This window comes from Siphateles boraxobius, unplaced genomic scaffold, assembly GCF_051911475.1.
Source record: "Siphateles boraxobius isolate OS27281-9 unplaced genomic scaffold, OSU_SipBor_1 5, whole genome shotgun sequence".
Classification (NCBI taxonomy): Eukaryota; Metazoa; Chordata; class Actinopteri; order Cypriniformes; family Leuciscidae; genus Siphateles; species Siphateles boraxobius.
The window spans coordinates 34,667,082-34,684,727 of record NW_027509141.1 but is presented as its reverse complement, the minus strand read 5'-3'; the positions used below and the strand labels follow the sequence as shown (position 1 = coordinate 34,684,727).

At 35.9% G+C, this 17,646-nt stretch overlaps 3 protein-coding genes and 1 long non-coding RNA gene across 4 annotated transcripts; 1 reads left to right on the top strand and 3 right to left on the bottom strand.

Annotated features, from left to right (window-relative positions):
• Positions 1 to 438: 438 nt before the first annotated feature.
• On the bottom strand, positions 439 to 1,571 carry LOC143712142 (uncharacterized). Its single transcript, XR_013195011.1, has 2 exons — positions 1,479 to 1,571; positions 439 to 1,365 (listed from the first exon to the last, which is right to left on the bottom strand). It is a non-coding gene; the product is annotated as an uncharacterized LOC143712142 (long non-coding RNA).
• A 1,955-nt stretch (positions 1,572 to 3,526) lies between these two features.
• Positions 3,527 to 4,493, bottom strand: LOC143712140 (uncharacterized). Its single transcript, XM_077204343.1, has 2 exons — positions 4,375 to 4,493; positions 3,527 to 4,226 (listed from the first exon to the last, which is right to left on the bottom strand). Exons 1-2 carry the CDS (start codon positions 4,422 to 4,424, stop codon positions 3,995 to 3,997), a joined length of 282 nt encoding a protein of 93 aa, XP_077060458.1. The 5' UTR covers positions 4,425 to 4,493; the 3' UTR covers positions 3,527 to 3,994.
• A 4,013-nt stretch (positions 4,494 to 8,506) lies between these two features.
• On the bottom strand, positions 8,507 to 9,638 carry her15.1 (hairy and enhancer of split-related 15, tandem duplicate 1). The gene is made up of 2 exons (XM_077204195.1): positions 9,445 to 9,638; positions 8,507 to 9,338 (listed from the first exon to the last, which is right to left on the bottom strand). The coding sequence occupies exons 1-2, from the start codon at positions 9,499 to 9,501 to the stop codon at positions 8,934 to 8,936; spliced, it is 462 nt and encodes a 153-aa protein (XP_077060310.1). The 5' UTR covers positions 9,502 to 9,638; the 3' UTR covers positions 8,507 to 8,933.
• Positions 9,639 to 15,326: 5,688 nt separating this feature from the next.
• Positions 15,327 to 16,405, top strand: her2 (hairy-related 2). The gene is made up of 2 exons (XM_077204196.1): positions 15,327 to 15,511; positions 15,628 to 16,405. The coding sequence occupies exons 1-2, from the start codon at positions 15,461 to 15,463 to the stop codon at positions 16,027 to 16,029; spliced, it is 453 nt and encodes a 150-aa protein (XP_077060311.1). The 5' UTR covers positions 15,327 to 15,460; the 3' UTR covers positions 16,030 to 16,405.
• The last annotated feature ends 1,241 nt before the right edge of the window (positions 16,406 to 17,646 follow it).

Below are 17,646 nucleotides of genomic sequence, written 5' to 3'. Positions count from 1 at the left end.
TTCTATAGAAGAATTAAATTATCAAATGTTCAGGAATTAATCGGCATAATTTTCCAGAGGGATCTAATTCAAAATTAAAATAATTACATCTATACATCTATCCTGATCTTTTTTACGTCTTAGAAGCTATTTTGATGAGAATATTTACAAAAAGTCTGTGCAAGAGAGCATAATCTGAAAATATGATTAAAACTAAACTTTAAGATTTTCAATTCTTGCTGTACATATACAATTATTCCATGAAGAGGTAATTTTTGGTTTTTAGATGACATTTATCATATATATATATATATATATATATATATATATATATATATGAAGAATTTTTATATATATATATATAGCCTATATATATATTCATTTTTTCTTCTTCATTATAATTCCACTATAAAGAAGACAACTCAATTCCATGACAGAGAGGAACGCCACAGCAGAAAGTACATTTGACTTTTTTTAATTTATTTTGTGATGTCATGATGTCATCATTAATGCAAATAAATCGTTGATAACATATCACAGCATTTGCATGAAGAGATCTCCAAAACACATTAAACGCATATTGGAACTCACATCAAATATTAATAAACTTTACAAAAGATGTGAAAAATGATTTACCACAAATCATCATTAACATTCCTCCACATGAGGGGTCTTGCTAAAGCATAACAGAAACTGTTCGAGCTTAAATGTCAAGATACTCAACAATTAAGATATTCCAGTAAAGGAAAATACATCAGGACACGTACATCACAGGTGTCACACTCAACAGAAGTGAGTTAATAAGATTTTAATGGCAGAAAAAACACTGAACCACCTTTATGTGTGATTTATTGATATGATCAAATGTCCTCTGAGGACAACCGAGCGTTTATCATACTGATAAAATATTCAAAGCCAGTTCCCAATATGGGATATTAGTACTTCACATAAAGCAAAGATTTACCATAGTGAAAATGTAATTTGCCTTCATAGAAGGTGTATATTAATGTATTCAACAATACACAATACATTTCCAGTGACGGAAATGTTATTGTTAATGACATCTAACACAGATGTGAATGATAAAATCTGACTCAGAATAACAATCTTTGCACATCAGAAAGGACCAAAATGTGGTCCACATCCTTGGTGTCAAATGTAGAGTTGCGTTCCTTCAGAGGGCGCTACAGGATAAATCAATGCCTTTGTGAGGCTGATGGATGGAGGAAGTGTTTCTGTAGATGCTGCCGCTGGTTTCTCAGGAAAACCATCATCTCCAGGATTTCTGCTTTCTCCAGCTGGGAATCAGGAACTCTGGAGCCAGAAGACACTTGAGCTGCTGATGAGACCATCTCTGCGCATCTTCTCCACTATCGGCTTTCTCAGCTGCAGATCAAGACAGAAAAGCATCAGGAAAGTGTCTTGGAATAAGCAGTGATGGAGAAGAGTCGTGAAAGCTGCTGATGTAATGTTGCTGTAAGGAGGATCATGTGATGTACCTTGTTGTTGAGAGGGAGATGCTCCTTTGAGATGATTGTAGGTGTCATGTCTGGATCTCTGAGCTGTAGATCTCTGTGCAGAGCGAGTCTGATTCACACCGGCTGCAGATCCTCTATTTATACTCACAAATCTCCATATGAATGTGTGAGGCTTGAGCTTGTTGGAGTTTCTCACAGTTCGGAGCCAATGGAAGAGCTCGAACAGACAATGAGGGATGTGTGCCGCCACATGCTCAATGATCCTCTATCAGGGGCTCGAAGCTCGTGTCTCAGGGGAGCGGGAGCTGAGAGTATTATTTTAATTATTTAAGCAGTTTTCTTGTTTTAATTATTTAAGCAGTTTTCTTGTTTTAATTGAGCAATCTACAAGCATAATTGGGAGCTACTAGCAGTTGTGTGCAAAATTAAGGTCTTTAAAGAAAACAGCATGTCTTCTCACATCTCTAGATGCTCAACATTTTCTAATTCATGAATCATATTTTAGTATATGACCTTCAGCATTATAATTGCTGCACCGACGCCACAGCCTGATGATGAAGCAGCAGTGCGTGTGTGTGTGTGTGTGTGTGTGTGCGCGCGTGTGTGTGTGTGTGTGTGTGTGTGTGTGTGCTGGTCAGTGTGAGTAGATCTCATATGAGGTTCCCACACTGACTCTCTGTCTTCACATCAATGGAGCACAAAAGCATCGAGAGTCCTGAATGAAGCATTAGTGCCGCTGAAGACTCTGTTCTTCCTGACGTCACCAACCATCTGGAGGGAAACGGCCCGACTGGATGATGATGATGCAAAAAAAGACTATCAGTTAAATAAACTGGTAAAATATTGGAGAACTAAAATAAAAAAGTTTGATGCATTATTGCAAAAATTCTGTTCATTGGCTTTCATGTTTCACCAAAGCATATGTCTGCATTGCATTTATATAGCTCGACTGTTTTGACCAGATGTGTCCAGCCTTATATTTGAGAAGCTATATTTTAAATGATAGGCTTTAAAAATCATAGCCTAATAGGCTTCAGCATGTGTACATGAACTCATTCAGAAGCTCATTGTCTTTATACAAATGCACTGAGAGCAGAAGCTACTGGGGTTTTCCCACACTCAGCTCTGAATGGATCCTTACGGAACAATAGAAGTGTGTGTGTCCTCTTTATCGGCGTTCACACACCTGTCCGTCGTGTCCTCAGGGACTTTCACTCTCATCATTAGCATTAGCTTAGCTGTCCTCTTCAACCATAAAACGGTTTGACTTGCCACAAACTCACCTTAAAAACAAAAAGTTTATGTCAGCTATAAGTCCTTTTGAGTAGTGTGTATGTTGGATGGAAGAATAATAGGAAACATTAAATTTTGTAATAATGTCTAGGTATAAAACTAGCCAGATTAACAATGAAAATAATTGGCAACACTTTACAATAACATTTCATTACATTAGTTAACTACTTTAGTTAACATGAACTAATGGACAATTCTTGTACAGCATTTATTAATTAATGTTAATTTCAACTTTCACTAATACATTATTAAAATTACTACATTACTAAAAAAGTTGTATTTGTTAACATTAGTTAATGCACTGTGAACTAACATAAAACAAATAATGAATGACTGTATTTTTATTAACTAACATTAAAATAGATTAATAAATACTGTAACAAATGAATTGCTCATTGTTAGTTAAGTATATAGGCATTGCCATTTATATAAATAAACTGTATGGCTTAAAATTTGCATCTTTTGAATTCTGTGACCTTTTCCACCGTTTCCTACACGCCTTAAATACTTTTAAATGCTAATTTGTCTCACTGCAGGACATAGGCATGTTATCTGTCTCCTATCCATGTAAATGTAATCAATAGGTAAATTAGTGGTTTGGTAAACCTTTGACATTTATAATTACAGGTAACACAGACACACTAATACCCTAAAATTTGCGCAAAAAAAGCAAAAAGCTTTTAGAAGCTTTTTAGTGGGTATGTTTTTTTTTGACTGCTCCAATTCAAATAAACATTTGTCAGGTTCACCATAAAAATCACAGGATGACATTAATGCAATCAAAATCATTTATTTTATAGAAACATTTGAGAGCATTACACAACTGATTAAAAACAATCATCACAAATGTAATCAAATGATACACTGTATCTTTAAAAATGAAATAAAGTTCTTTTTTGTGCATGTCCTCCAAAAGAGAGCATGACAAACAGTTCTAAAAACATTCATTCAGTACATTTCTCTTCAAGAGAAAAATACAGTAATATCTATATATGCACACAACGCATCCTCCGCCTGGTGGTTCCCACAAGCTAATGTGCATCACAATCAATGCACAGCTTCAGATGATATTCTTGCCTTTACAAAGTCTGCAAATACTTATTCAAAGTACTTTAAGAGAGAACAAGCAAACAAGTGCTATTTTCCTCTGAGGTAGATGTGCTAACACATAAGATCAGATCACATCAAGTGCTTGACTTGTTGAGCCTTTTCATTTGCAGGTCAGTCTGTGATGGATGTTCACTTCAGAACAATGGCGTCAGATCTTGATCTGGACCGGGAGAAAGACGCAGAATCTCTCGAGAACACCTGGAGTAGCCGCTCGGGAAGATTAAGGCCTTTTTCGAGCTGAAGAAGGACACGGTCTTCTCCAAAATGTCGGATGCAGGAATACCGTTATGGAGGTGCTCTTCGAAAGAAGATTTCAGTTTCTCCACTTTGCTGAAACATTTTCTCTCCAAGCTGTACAGTTTGCACCTGAAATTCAAAAGAGAACATCTTTAGTGTCATTGTTTGCGAGCATATACCATTGAGATCAAATGGAATGAGCAGTAAAATTTATTGATCTATTTTCTATTTTATTTTATTTTTTGAGCTATTGCAAGTATTTCTGTTCCTTTCTTACCTGGCATAGTGAGCGTTGTCTTGAGGGGTGATGTCCATGTAGGCAGGCATGTTTGAGTTTCAGTGGTGCAAGAGATTAAATATCTGAAGCTCTTTTTCAGTCGCAAAACCAAATGCCACACAAGACCCTCGATCTAGCCCACTTTTATACCAAAGCATATCTGCATCCAGCCAATCAGAGAGCTGGAAAAATGGAACAATAGGCTTGCCATAATTTGCATTGGTCCGAGGTCTTTTAATTGAGCTCTTTAGTGGACAGGTGTGTGTGTGTGTGTGTGTGTGTGTGTGTGTGTGTGTGTGTGTGTGTGTGTGTGTGGGGGGGGGGGGGGGGTCTCTAGTGCCATCTGGAGGGTCAGGCGAGGGAGAATCATCGAGGGCATGAGGACTCGGGATCGTGATGTTCTCACACTCAGATTAGCAATGGAGATTTGTGGAAAATATTTACTGTATTCACTAACTAAATTTATAGTTGGGTGTAAAATGTTTTGACAAAAACAAGAATTTTCATTTTTAATCCATGTTGATGTAATAATATAGAAACAGTTTTATTTTAAAGTAGATATTTAAAAAAAGAAAAAGAAAAAAAGTATAGCTTCCGAAGGCATTTCACATGGAAATATATACATCACTGAAACACATTCATAAACAATTATGTAGCAATGAAGATTTGTAGAAAATATTTACTGTATGCTGTATCAAAAACATACAATGGATTTAATGAGTTTATACTTTTGTCAAAGTATTCTATAAATCAATATTCACTTGCACTTTAGAAAAATACATTAATTGAACTATTTAAAAATAGTGCGTTTGAATGTAGCTTCTCCAGACACTTTACGCCAAAAAAATATTAAAAAGCATTTCAGAAATGCTCACAAAACATTTAGTGAGTAAATACTGTATATAATCAAAACAAAAATGTAATAACGTCACTTCCCCCCAGAAGCCTAGTTAGTCGAGCCCTGTGGGAACAGACACACTTCTATTGTGTGAGGGTTTAATGTGATGAATACAGAAGTGTGGGAAGCCGTGTGTCTCTGCGGCTCCACCAGCTCCAGGAGCGTCGGGGCGTGTGATCGGGGTCCACATTATGCCATGAGCCAGCTGTGTGTGTGTGTGTGTGTGTGTGTGTGTGTGTGTGTGTGTGTGTGTGTGTGTGTGTGTGTGTGTGTGTGTGTGTGTGTGTGTGTGTGTGTGTTTGTGTGTGTGTGTGTGTGTGTGAAAGCCTGAGAACAGGTAAAACCACAGCATTCACAGAGCACCTGCTTCACTTGTTACATTGACCTTAAATACTGCATATCATTACAGCATTTCAACTGATTCTGAAGCTTGTGTTGATTTTATTGATTAATTTGATTTTTAATAATCAAACTGAAGTATATTGTAAGTTTATAATAAATATATACAAATTATTAATAGACTTTTGGTTGTCAAGTGGTCTCATTCTCAGCTAATGGGAGTCCATTTACACTTTTACCTGAAAGACAAACTCTTTCAGAGTTAAAGTGTGGATCAATCTATCTAGGTATATTCTTACAATAACAATCCCTTATTTTGACTATTAAATGAGTGTAAAACCATGCGTCAGGAATGGGTCACCAGGATTTTGCCAAGTACAATAATTTCAGTCCTATCACTATCCCTACGCCTAAACTTAACCCTACCCGTAAGTCACCCCTAAAATCAGAGGGACGTAGATGAATAACACTGATGTAGAAGCACCTAATCCTGTTTGTAAGCCTAAGCTTGACATAAACTGTAAACTTGTTTCTCAAATCTGATTGGGTGATTGAAATATTCACATTGCACTTGTTGAAATCATGTTCACCGTCAGTGACGTAGCAGCCAATATAACTTTAGAAATATCTATATTTGATGATCAGGATGATAACAAATACCCTATGCCCTTTAAGCATTGTTTTTTTTTTTTTTTTTTGAAATAATGTAATCAGTGTGCCTGTATTAGTTGAGTGTGTATCAGGAGCATGATTATAGAGTTCAGTGTGTGAGAAAGAACGCAGAGGCTTAATGTTGGTGTTTGTACTCTGAAACCCTTGATAATAGGCACTGTGTGCTGTCAGCTCTGGTTTCATCAGACAGCTGGTGTGTGTGTGTGTGTGTGTGTGGGGGGGGGGGGTGGGGGTGGGGTGGGGGCGGGGGGGGGGGCGTTCTCCCATCATGTGTGGGGCCGGCTTCTCCCAGGATTTCCCACACCCGCGACTCTGGCTCCCGTTTCAGATCCAACATTAAGGAAGTGTGCCGTACTAAATCATCCATTAGGTATGGTGGTGTGAATCCTGACCCTTCCCTTCTATTGCCCCTAATTCAAACCTGAGCCCCCTGGGAAACAGCCATTCACTTGTTGTTTGAATCTACTTGTTGCAAACTTGAAGTGATGTATTGTTACAGGTCATGCGAGTTTTAAAGTTCTTTATACTTCAGAAACTTTATTTTCTACAAGGTGGAAATATGGCTTCGGAACAATTAACATACTAAAATGAAGACAAACATGAAAAAGAATATATAACTAAAAAACATATTTTTAAATAAAAAAAAATACAACAAAATATATAACCATGACAGGTTATAGCTATGCATTTTATATTCCAGCTAAAGTATTTAATTTAAATAAAATCTTTTAGGTGTAAATTATATGTAAGCATAATTACATTTTCAAATACTTTTGTTATGAACTGTTCATGAAATTTACTTGTACGTCATTTGATAATTTTTACACTTACATGCAATTATACTTTAGTATGCATGAATGCAATTACATGCAATTTTATACTTTATTAAATAAAGCAAAGTTCAGAATTTTTTGCTGAGATTTGAGGATGTGGCTAGAAGTATTTAAAGTGCTGACACACTTTTCTCACCGCATACACTGAAGGTGAGACGCATTTTATGGGACTGTAGGACAAATACAGTAGACGTCAGGATGGCCATGTGCCTCCGTTGAGTTTACAGGAGCGGGAATCCTTTGGTTTCTGAGGGTGTCAGGCAGTGTAATCAGGAGACGGCACACCTCTAGTGAACACACACACACACACACATTATCTGATAGATCCCCTTTCAGGATCGCCCTCCTCCTCCTCTTGTCCTCTTCAGGTCCAAGCTGCTGATGTTATCAAGTGTTTCAGACAGCCTTGTGATTGGCCCATGAGTGTGGGAAAGCATCAGACGCTTCAGACCCATGAGGACAAAGGATTGTAAATGGAGCACGTCTGTGTGTCATCAGTCCGAACTCCAGCATATAGTGTTTATAGGTGATAAAATCATGTTAGGAGATAAGAAACCTGCGGTGGGCTACCCTAGAATATTTTAATGACACAAAAATGTTACATTAAAACAATTTGTTGAATAAAGAAATGCATCAGTCTTGCATATAATTAAAAAAGTTTCACTCTTTTAAACTCAACATGTGTTTCTGAGGTTGGAGGTCAGCAACTTTCGAATATGAAACCATTTTGTACTCAATTATTTAATATTTAATCTTACCATACCTCAATGCAACTATGCAAATGTTTATTTTTATGCATTCAATTTTCATTTTTCATTTTAATTGTAGTTAAAGTTTAAGTATTTTTTGTTTTTGTCATAATGTTTTTTTAAGTTTTTTTAGTTTGACTTATTTTAGTATATAAATTTAAACTTAAATGAAAATGAGAAATGGGTTAGCTAAAATAAAATGTTAATAAGTATGTATTTATAAGTTTATAGTTATATATATATAAAAAAGTTTATATTTTATTTTAGGTAACATTATTCCTTATTTCAAAGTAACAAATATGTTTTTATGGTTTTCGTTAACCAACCCTGAATGATGATACTTTTTTTGCTACTATGTCTTAAACATGTTCAGGTGTTTGCAAACATACCTACAGATATTGAAGTGATAAAAACCATTGAGATGTGAGGCTAATTATCATTCTACATGATTATTTAGCTGTGTGCAATACTATAAATATATCTAATGCATTCAAATATTTCTATTACAATTTGCTCAGTGCTGAACAGAACTGTACACTCTTTTCAGCATAATATTGTGAATGTTTATGTGGGAACTTCATTGCCATTTATTTAGGACAATATATATACACGTGAATGAAAGAAAGAATGAATTCAAAGGATTTTTAGTAATTAACTGCTTTTATTAAATGCAATGTTAGACACACAGTGTCTACAATGTTTCAATGCACCGGAGTGCCATCACAAGAACAAATGTTGTTTTTCTGTAGCATTCACAAAAGGCTGTATCAAATGACCGTCCATCAGGACCTTACAAAGAGCTCAGATTCTGAGCAATATCCCTGTTTGCAAGCCAAACAACATTAGAACTGGGGAAAGAAAGCCTTTAGACATACTCAAGGTAAATGTCATGCTAATAATAGCACAGAAAATCTTATTAAGAATAAAACAATCGAAACTTCATTATGAAGCGACTGAACATATGTTTGCAATGAAACATAGAAATATGGAAATGTTTATCTCCTACAACATAAGAGATGGTAAAACCACCATCTAGTTTTCATGTGAAAGTCTGTGATCTTGGAGTCTCTACCAGGGTCTCCAGAGCGGTCTGTGGGCACATGGTTCCTGCTTCACCTTGGTGGGCTGATGGGAAGCTGGAGACGAGTGAATGAGGTCTTTAGCTGATCTCTGGGCTTCTTGGCAGTGGTTCAGATGTTGACGTACAGCGTCCGCCTTGGAGTTGACCGATAGGAAGCTCATGGTTTCCCTCCAACACTGGGAATAGCCGTCAAAGTGGGCTTTCTGTGGAGCCGAAGTCTTGTTCTGCAGCTGCTGTTTCAGGAAGACCACCGTCATCTCCAGGATATCAGCTTTCTCCAGTTTGGTGTTCGGGTCCTGCTGCTGGAACTCCTTCTCCAGCATGGATTTGAGCTGCTCGATGCAGCTGTTGATGCGATCTCTGCGCATCTTTTCCACTGCAGGTTTTCTTAACTGTTGAAGGAAAGAGACATTTGCTTAGTTCTTTGCTTCATTTGATAAAAATTCATAGCAGAATAAAAGAAAAACAATTGATTTTTAAGTGGTAAAGAATACATACTTTATGTTTCTCCTTGTTGGAGAGTTTGGAGTAGTCATTCGAGTAAGTTGGAGCCATTCTTTCAGATGGAGAGATATTTCTCTGAGGAGAGCAAGTCGGTTGTGTTGGGAATGAGGGTTCGTGCTCCTCTATTTATAGGAGCTCATTAGCATTACAAAGCCATGAGTCCCAGTCAGGATTAGCTTTCCCACACTCTGAGGCCAGTGGGTGAGGCGTCCTCAACAATAGAAGAGGCATCAATTATTTCATGGTTAACTGGCCTCAGGGCTCCCACAGAGGGAATAGTCTTCCACACACCGAACACAACACAGGCAGGTTGCTGTACTTTTATTACCTGGGAACATCGCTGCTCACTGATAAGACTTCTGCAGATGGGGACTGTAGACACATGATAATTTCCCAAGGGATGCTAAGGACATATAGATAAGACGTCGCACACCTTATCGCGTAAGGACAGATCCTGTACAGCTTGCTGAATGAAAAATGATCTTTTAGCACAAATAGATTACACTTATAATACCATTTCAGTTGTTCTACTTCAAAAATATAAATACATGCACATTTATGCACACAGGTAAATTAAAAGAAAATATTATTTGTGATGGCTCCAACAAACTTCTTCAATCCTCACACACTGACCAGAATGCATTCACTGCGAATGTCAATTAAGTGCAATTATCCCGTGCTCTCAACGATGGCACACTTCTATTGTTCCAGGCCCCCCTCCCGCCCTGAGAGAATTTTGGGTAATAAATGGACAGATAGTGTGGGAAACCCAGGCTGGCTCCTGCTCACACGTTCTGGAGTCAATAGCTGGAGCCCCTCCTCTGTCCCTCCACAAACACCCTTTGAACTGCTGTTCAGATCAGAGGCCGCGGGACGCGTGTGTGTTCTCGCCAGCCTCGGCTCACATCACCTGCTCGTACTCGCCCTCGTCACGCCAGCCCTGCCGCACACGTCCCAACATCATGAGCATGTGCAGAAACATCTGCAGCAGAGGTGCAACCCTGACAGTGACCGATTGAATGTGGAATTTCTTTAAAAAAAAATAATTAAACAACTGAACATTATCATAATAAAACACAAATGATTTTGATATTAATCTTTATTTTTTGCATTGTAAAAAGATAATGAGAATAAAAACCATAAATACCCTTGCTTTTATATATATATAAACTATATAAACTGCTAAATGAGTAAATTTAAATATATATATATATATATATATATAGCATATATATATATATAATAGGGCTGTCAAATCGATTAATCACATCTAACACATAAAAGTTTGTTTATGATATTTATTATATATATATATTATAAATATATTATATGTGTGTGCATGTTTGTGTGTATATATATATATATATATATATATATATATAGACACACATATATATATATATATATATATATATATATATATATACCAAATTAATTGTGATTAAATCGATTTGACAGCACTAATTATAAATTAATAAACTACAATGATAAAATTTAATAAAAATATGAAATAAAAGAAGAGAGCTATGTGGAAAAAGATTCCTTTATTTTATAATTATTGTGAAGCAAAAGGAATAATAGATATCATTATTTTAATTTAATTAAATGAATAAAATACAATGATATTGATTGATTTTTAAAAAATCCTAAAAATCTGCTCTACTTTTGTAAATAGTACTAAAATAAATCGATATCACAGAGGTACTGCTGTATCTTCAATTTCATATTTTGCTTAATGTTATAATTGAATTGAACTTTTTATTGGTTACATGTTAGGATTAGGGTTTTGTTTAGGCTTAGTTGCATGTAATTATGCATAATTTATAGTTATTACTAACTACATGTAACATGACACTGTAAAAGAAAGAGTTACCTTTTTATTTTATTTCACTCATTTTGGACCAATACAAAAATATTTTCTCTACACTCAAATCATCAACAATATCAATGGACACCATATGCCAGATGGGTTCTTTTTGGAGGGAAACTTGCTGTTTTCTTCAGCTTCTTAGACTCACATTTCTCAACAGTGACTCATCCTGACAGATGACACTGATAGTTTAAAGAATGACTAGCCTTCATTCCACCATAGACCCTCTCATCATTCAGAGGAATAAAGGCACTGGTGCCATAATAAGACACAAACAGTGTGACACACAAACAGTCGTTGTGTCCAGCTGCAGGGCCGATGCAGGTCTCTCAGTGAGGAATGTGTGAGAGCTGTGGTGTGTGTCTGTTTCCCACACTTCAGTCCCATTGAGCGAGCCACCCCACCCTGCTGCCACTGATCCAGCGGGCCTCATTATTCCCTCTCTCAATAGACCATCTGGTCCTCTGCTTGCACACACAAAGCCTCTCGCTCTCCCACACACACCTCAAAGCTGCAGGTATACGCGCTCCTGACGAGAGATTGATCTGCGCACAATCCCACAACCACAAACAAACATGAAGCGTGTGTGCACAACACGTTTCTGCATGTCGGAGCATATTTATACATGCAAATGGACATTCACTGTAAACGTCTCAACAGGTTGCAATTCACATGCAGAAAAACGACAGATGTTTTCCAGATGGATAGATAGATAGATAGATAGATAGATAGATAGATAGATAGATAGATAGATAGATGGATAGATTTTGTTTTGCATCCCACAGTATATTATTTCTACATCCAAATAGACATTCACTGTAAACCTCTCAAGCACAACAGGTTGCAATGCATAAAAAACAATAATATAGATTTAGATTAATACAGATTAATATAGCCTATATGTTTTTTATTATTATTATAAAAATATATATAATAAAAAGGAAATATTTAAAATTAAATTAATATAGATTTTTTTTAATTAAAAACAAATAATTTGAATAAACTGAATAACTGTTGAATAAACTGAATGATTTTTAATTATATATATATATATCTACATTATTTTAATTTTAAATATTAAATTTAAAAAAATAATAATATTTAAAATTCAAATAATGTATATATATATATATATATATATATATATATATATATATATATAATTAAAAATCATTCAGTTTATTCAAAGCTGTTCAAATTATTTATTTTTAATACAAAAAATTCTAGATTATTTTAATTTTAAATAGTAAATTTTTATTATATATATTTTTATAATAATAAAAAAATATCCAAATCACTAAATAAATAAAAAATTAATTATATAATTAAAAATCATTCAGTTTATTCAAAGCTGTTCAAATTATTTATTTTTATGACAAAAAATTCTACATTATAAAAATTTTAAATATAAAATTTTATTATATATATTTTTATGATAATAATAAAAAATATCCAAATCATTAAATAAATTAATAATTAATTATATAATTAAAAATCATTCAGTTTATTCAAAGCTGTTCAAATTATTTATTTTTTAATACAAAAAAATCTATATTCATTTAATTTTAAATATTTCCTTTTTATTATATATATTTTTATAATAATAATAAAAAATATCCAAATCATTAAATACATTAAAAATGAATTATATCAATTTTTTTACATTTATATTTCAAATAAATAAATAAATAAATAAATAAATTGAATAGTGTCTTACTATGCCAAAGGAGAATTCACAATTCAACAACTGTTTTCATGGTAAAAAATAAAAATGTCCTTTTTTCCTTCTTTTTGTTATTGTTTGTTTTAATGACCACAAACACCCTGGCAAGACTTCAGGGGTTTCAATGGGGCAGAAGGTATTGGACAATGTCACAGTTTCCCGCTCTAACTGCATCTTTTCATGCGTTTGTGCAGTGAATGCCAGAGCATGTGATGCTGGAATGTCTCTCACATCATGACCCGAATTCCTCTCCGGCTCGGGGAGGTCAGGGGCTTCCCAGGTCCCCGTTTTTATGAAGAGAGGGACACTTCACACTGGGCACACAGCGCTGAGCATCTGCTTCCCTCACTGTGTGTGAGTGTGTGTGTGTGTGTGTGAGAATGAGAAGAGTGCTGGACAAGGGGGCGCCCACATTCAAAGACCCTTTTACAGAGTGGGATGGAATGTATTGTGGCTTTACCAGTCATTTTTGGCGGGAGATGGGAAGTGGTGTGGGAACGGAATTTGGGGTTAACTAAACCACAGCTCCTCCTGATAGACACAGAGAACAAGAGATGCACTTGTATTCAAGAATATTTTGCATTTCTTGAGTTTGCATTGCAACTCAAATGGAAATGGAACCAAACTCAAATTTTGCAATTTAATTTTTTTTAAAATTTGAGTAAAACATAAGAACCAGCCGATTCATAACACGCCTGTTCATTGATGAATGCATTGCTATCCGTGCGCAGTATGTCAACGGATTGCATCTCCAACTAATTGGTTTAAAATAACATTATAGTTACCCGAAGCAATTTACAACTGCATAAGTGAGCCAAGTGAACTGAGCATGAACCTTGCATGTGAAAAGCTGGACAAAACGGCTGTCAGCGCTGGGCTTTGCTGACCACACTTTCCCGCGCACAGGAGCCAGCTGTGCTTTTGAGCTCTTTAAAGTCTAATCCTGGAGCCCGTGTTGTCCCAACTTTCCCACAGCAGCTCTTCAATGGGGCCCAATAGAAGTGTGCCGCACTCCCCCCTGCATTAGTAATGCTCTCTCAATGAGGCGACCAGCCCTCCTGCGGATATATTGAGCAATGATTAACAGAATAATTCATCCTAAAGGGGCACACTTAACTGTCCTAAAACTCTTCTTGATCTTAAATAAGGTGATGCCGTAAAATAAATAATGTAAATATGCATAGCTGACATTAAAGGGATAGTTCATCCTAAAAAGGAAATTTTGTCATCATTTATTCACCCTCAAGTTGTTCCAAACCTTTATGAGTTTCTTTCTTCTGTTGAACACAAAAGAAGATATTTAAAAAAAATTTTTGGTAATCAGGCAGTTGATGGTAGCTATTGACTTTCATAGTCTATTTTTTGCCATTTTTTTCCCATATTACCAACATTTTTTAAAATAACTTCTTTTGTGTTTAACAGAAGAAAGAAATTCATACAGGTTTGGAACAACTTCAGGGTGAATAAATGATGACAGAACTGTCATTTTTAGGTGAACTATCCCTTTAAGGCACTCACATTATGTACATTGACAACGCAGCATAAAACATATGATATACAACACACTAAAACAAATACATACTGAATGCAAACATTTGGTCATTGTTAACCTGTAATATTATTTGAAATCTGAAAAATAAAACAATATATGTTTAGCCAGCTTTAATATAGCCTACTTTTATGTAAAATGACATTCCAAAACTATAATTAAAACGATGTCTGTTTTGTTGTTTTGCATATCTTAAGAATAATGCATGCTATAGATAGACTACCACATACTCGTCCTGTTACATGCATATCTTTATCGTGTGTATATTTATATATATATTTTTTATACACATATAAATATACACGCACACACACAGACAGACATATATATATATATATATATATATATATATATATATATATATATATATATATATATATATATATGTGTGTGTTTGTGTGTGTGTGTTAATTAAGGGCTAAAGATCTACTCATTGTTAGGACTTCAAATAATTGTTCAGGATCTTTTCTGAAGGAGATTTTGAGCGGGAAGCATTTGAAAGTTCTCATAATCTCTATTCACAGCATTGATCATCTACTTTCCCGCCGGAACAGCCAAGCACGCTGTCAAAGGCTCGTGCACACCGCAATTTCACGCTTTCCATTTACCGCGTGCGCGAGCGCAAGCACGCACGCACACACACACACACACACACACGCTCCAGCTGTTTTGCTCTATTGTTTTGCAGAAAAGGAGGATCAGGCTAATTTAAACTTTTCCTATTGAACCTTCAGCCACGTTCTGATTGGCTCAAAAGTGTGGGAAACATAAGACACGCAGGAGAGGCGCGTATATAACGGGACTGTTTACCAGAAGAAACGCACACACTTACGACCAAGTGACAGACAGAACACAAACTGCAGCAAGAATGACTCCAAGTGTTTGCAAAGTGACTCAGACGGGCAGTGATAAAACTAAAGTAAGTAAAGGTATCTACCTTTTTAGGAATTAATTTCCATTCCAAATTAATGCTTTTCACAAGAGTGTTTACTTACAATCAGCGGTCTAACCAAACGTTTAACTTTTTTCCCCCAGTTTAGGAAACCAGTGGTGGAGAAGATGCGCAGAGATCGTATCAACAGATGCATTGAACAGCTTAAAGTTCTTCTAAAAACCGAGATAAAAGCCAGCCAGCCCTGTTCTAAACTAGAGAAGGCTGATGTCCTGGAAATGGCTGTCATTTACCTGAAGAACAACACATGGCCACTGACAGCGTCTCCAAACGCAGACGCGCATGCGCAGAGCTACGCGGACGGCTTCTCCAGGTGCATAGAGGAGACCGCGCGATTCCTGTCGCTTCACAGCCAGCAACAGAACATCAAATCACCTTTAACGGGACACTTTGACAGAACCCAGCAACCCAAATCTGTCAGTGCGCCTGCGCGTAAAGACAGCCGTCAGATCACCGGAGAGCGCGCGCTCTGGAGACCCTGGTGATCTTCATTCATTGCATCCTTGTGAAGACGCATCGAAGAAAACATAGAGAATTTATTGTTTTCTCTATCTAAGTAAAACATTGTTTTTATAAAATGTTGATGTAGGCAGCAGCTGCCATGACGCATAGAATGTACCAGTCTACCCCATGCCTGAATCTGAGAGCACGTGATCTATCGCTTTACTTCACCCGTGTGGAGATTAACTTCATTTACATATTGTAAAAGAGGGCTATCACCTCTGTATGTTTCTGCTGAAATAATCTTTTTAATGAGATTTGTAACCGTTAGAGGTGTTCAATCTGTCATATTGATGGAGTGTGTAACATTGTCTCATGTTGAGTTCTATAGAAAAAAATAAACTAAAATTACACATTTTATTTTTATGGGTTTTTATTATTATTTTCAAAATTTGTCATAACTTGTTTTTTTGTTGTTATTTTTGATACACTAAAAATGCTGGGTTGTTTCTACTTATGTCTGGGTCAAAAACGGGTCAAACCCAAACATAAATGTTTAAACCCAATGGTTGGGTTCATCCATATTTGACCCAAACATGGGTTGAAACAACCCAGCATTTTTTTTAGAGTGAAAACATGAAAACATAAAGTAATACATACTAAATGCACTTAATTTCAACTTGAGGTTGTACCTGAGTAGGTATTGAATAAGAAATTCTTAAAAGTTCACTGACAATGTATGTTAGAGTCCTGAGGAGCAAATTGCACACACACACACACACACACACACACACACACACACACACACACACACACACACACACACACACACACACACACACACACACACACACACACACACACACACACACACGACAATTATTCAAAAAAGCTTAAATAATAAAACATTCTAATGCAAATGAATGCCTGTAATGAGAAATCTGCCATTTTTCAGATTCTGGAAACGGCATGCTTCATTCTCTAATAGTGTGACAATAATTCACACTTGGGTTTTCTCGTCATAAAGTGCTGAAAGAGGAACTGACTGCATGAGAGCGGAAAGAGACTGCGTTCTCAGGCCCTCACATATAGTCCTCTTGATTTTATAGAGTAAAGAAGTGTGTCTCCACAGCCATGTCTCCATAAAGCGCTTGTCTGAAGTGTGTCACTCCTTTGATGGGAGTCATATAAGAATGTGTTACTGTGGGAGCCAGTGACCAGAGGTGACCCAACACATATAAAATGCTTGGTAGTTGATTCTAACACAAATAAAGAAAAGCACAGGCACAAAAAACTTTTATATAAGTGTAACATTCCCTCTCTCTCTCAATGTTTTAAGCAGTTCTTTTGCTTCTTGGTCATAAAACACAAAGTGTGAAGGAGTGTGTCTGAGAAACATGTCCTATAAAGAGGACCTACAATATGCAAAATATGAATCAAGTACTAAAATAGTGTATAAATATTGCTATAATAACACTGGCCATTTGGCACCTTTAAATCACATTTTTGTCTGGTATCATAGTTTGAAAGTCTACACATGATTAATTCTTTATGATTTGTTAGAGGTAAATATCTTCACTCAAGCCTTATTCAATAAGTTGTGAAAGAGTCATAAATCTGCGGTCAATAGTGATATAACACTGCTTGATCATTTAAAGTGT

Excerpts from the sequence above, each read along its gene's own strand:
- her15.1 (XM_077204195.1), bottom strand. The coding sequence starts at position 9,501 with ATGGCTCCAACTTACTCGAATGACTACTCCAAACTCTCCAACAAGGAG. Across the intron at positions 9,339-9,444 it reads CCAACAAGGAGAAACATAAA|TTAAGAAAACCTGCAGTGGA; the intron begins GTATGTATTCTT and ends TTCCTTCAACAG.
- her2 (XM_077204196.1), top strand. The coding sequence starts at position 15,461 with ATGACTCCAAGTGTTTGCAAAGTGACTCAGACGGGCAGTGATAAAACT. Across the intron at positions 15,512-15,627 it reads CGGGCAGTGATAAAACTAAA|TTTAGGAAACCAGTGGTGGA; the intron begins GTAAGTAAAGGT and ends TTTTTCCCCCAG.
- LOC143712140 (XM_077204343.1), bottom strand. The coding sequence starts at position 4,424 with ATGCCTGCCTACATGGACATCACCCCTCAAGACAACGCTCACTATGCC. Across the intron at positions 4,227-4,374 it reads GACAACGCTCACTATGCCAG|GTGCAAACTGTACAGCTTGG; the intron begins GTAAGAAAGGAA and ends TTTGAATTTCAG.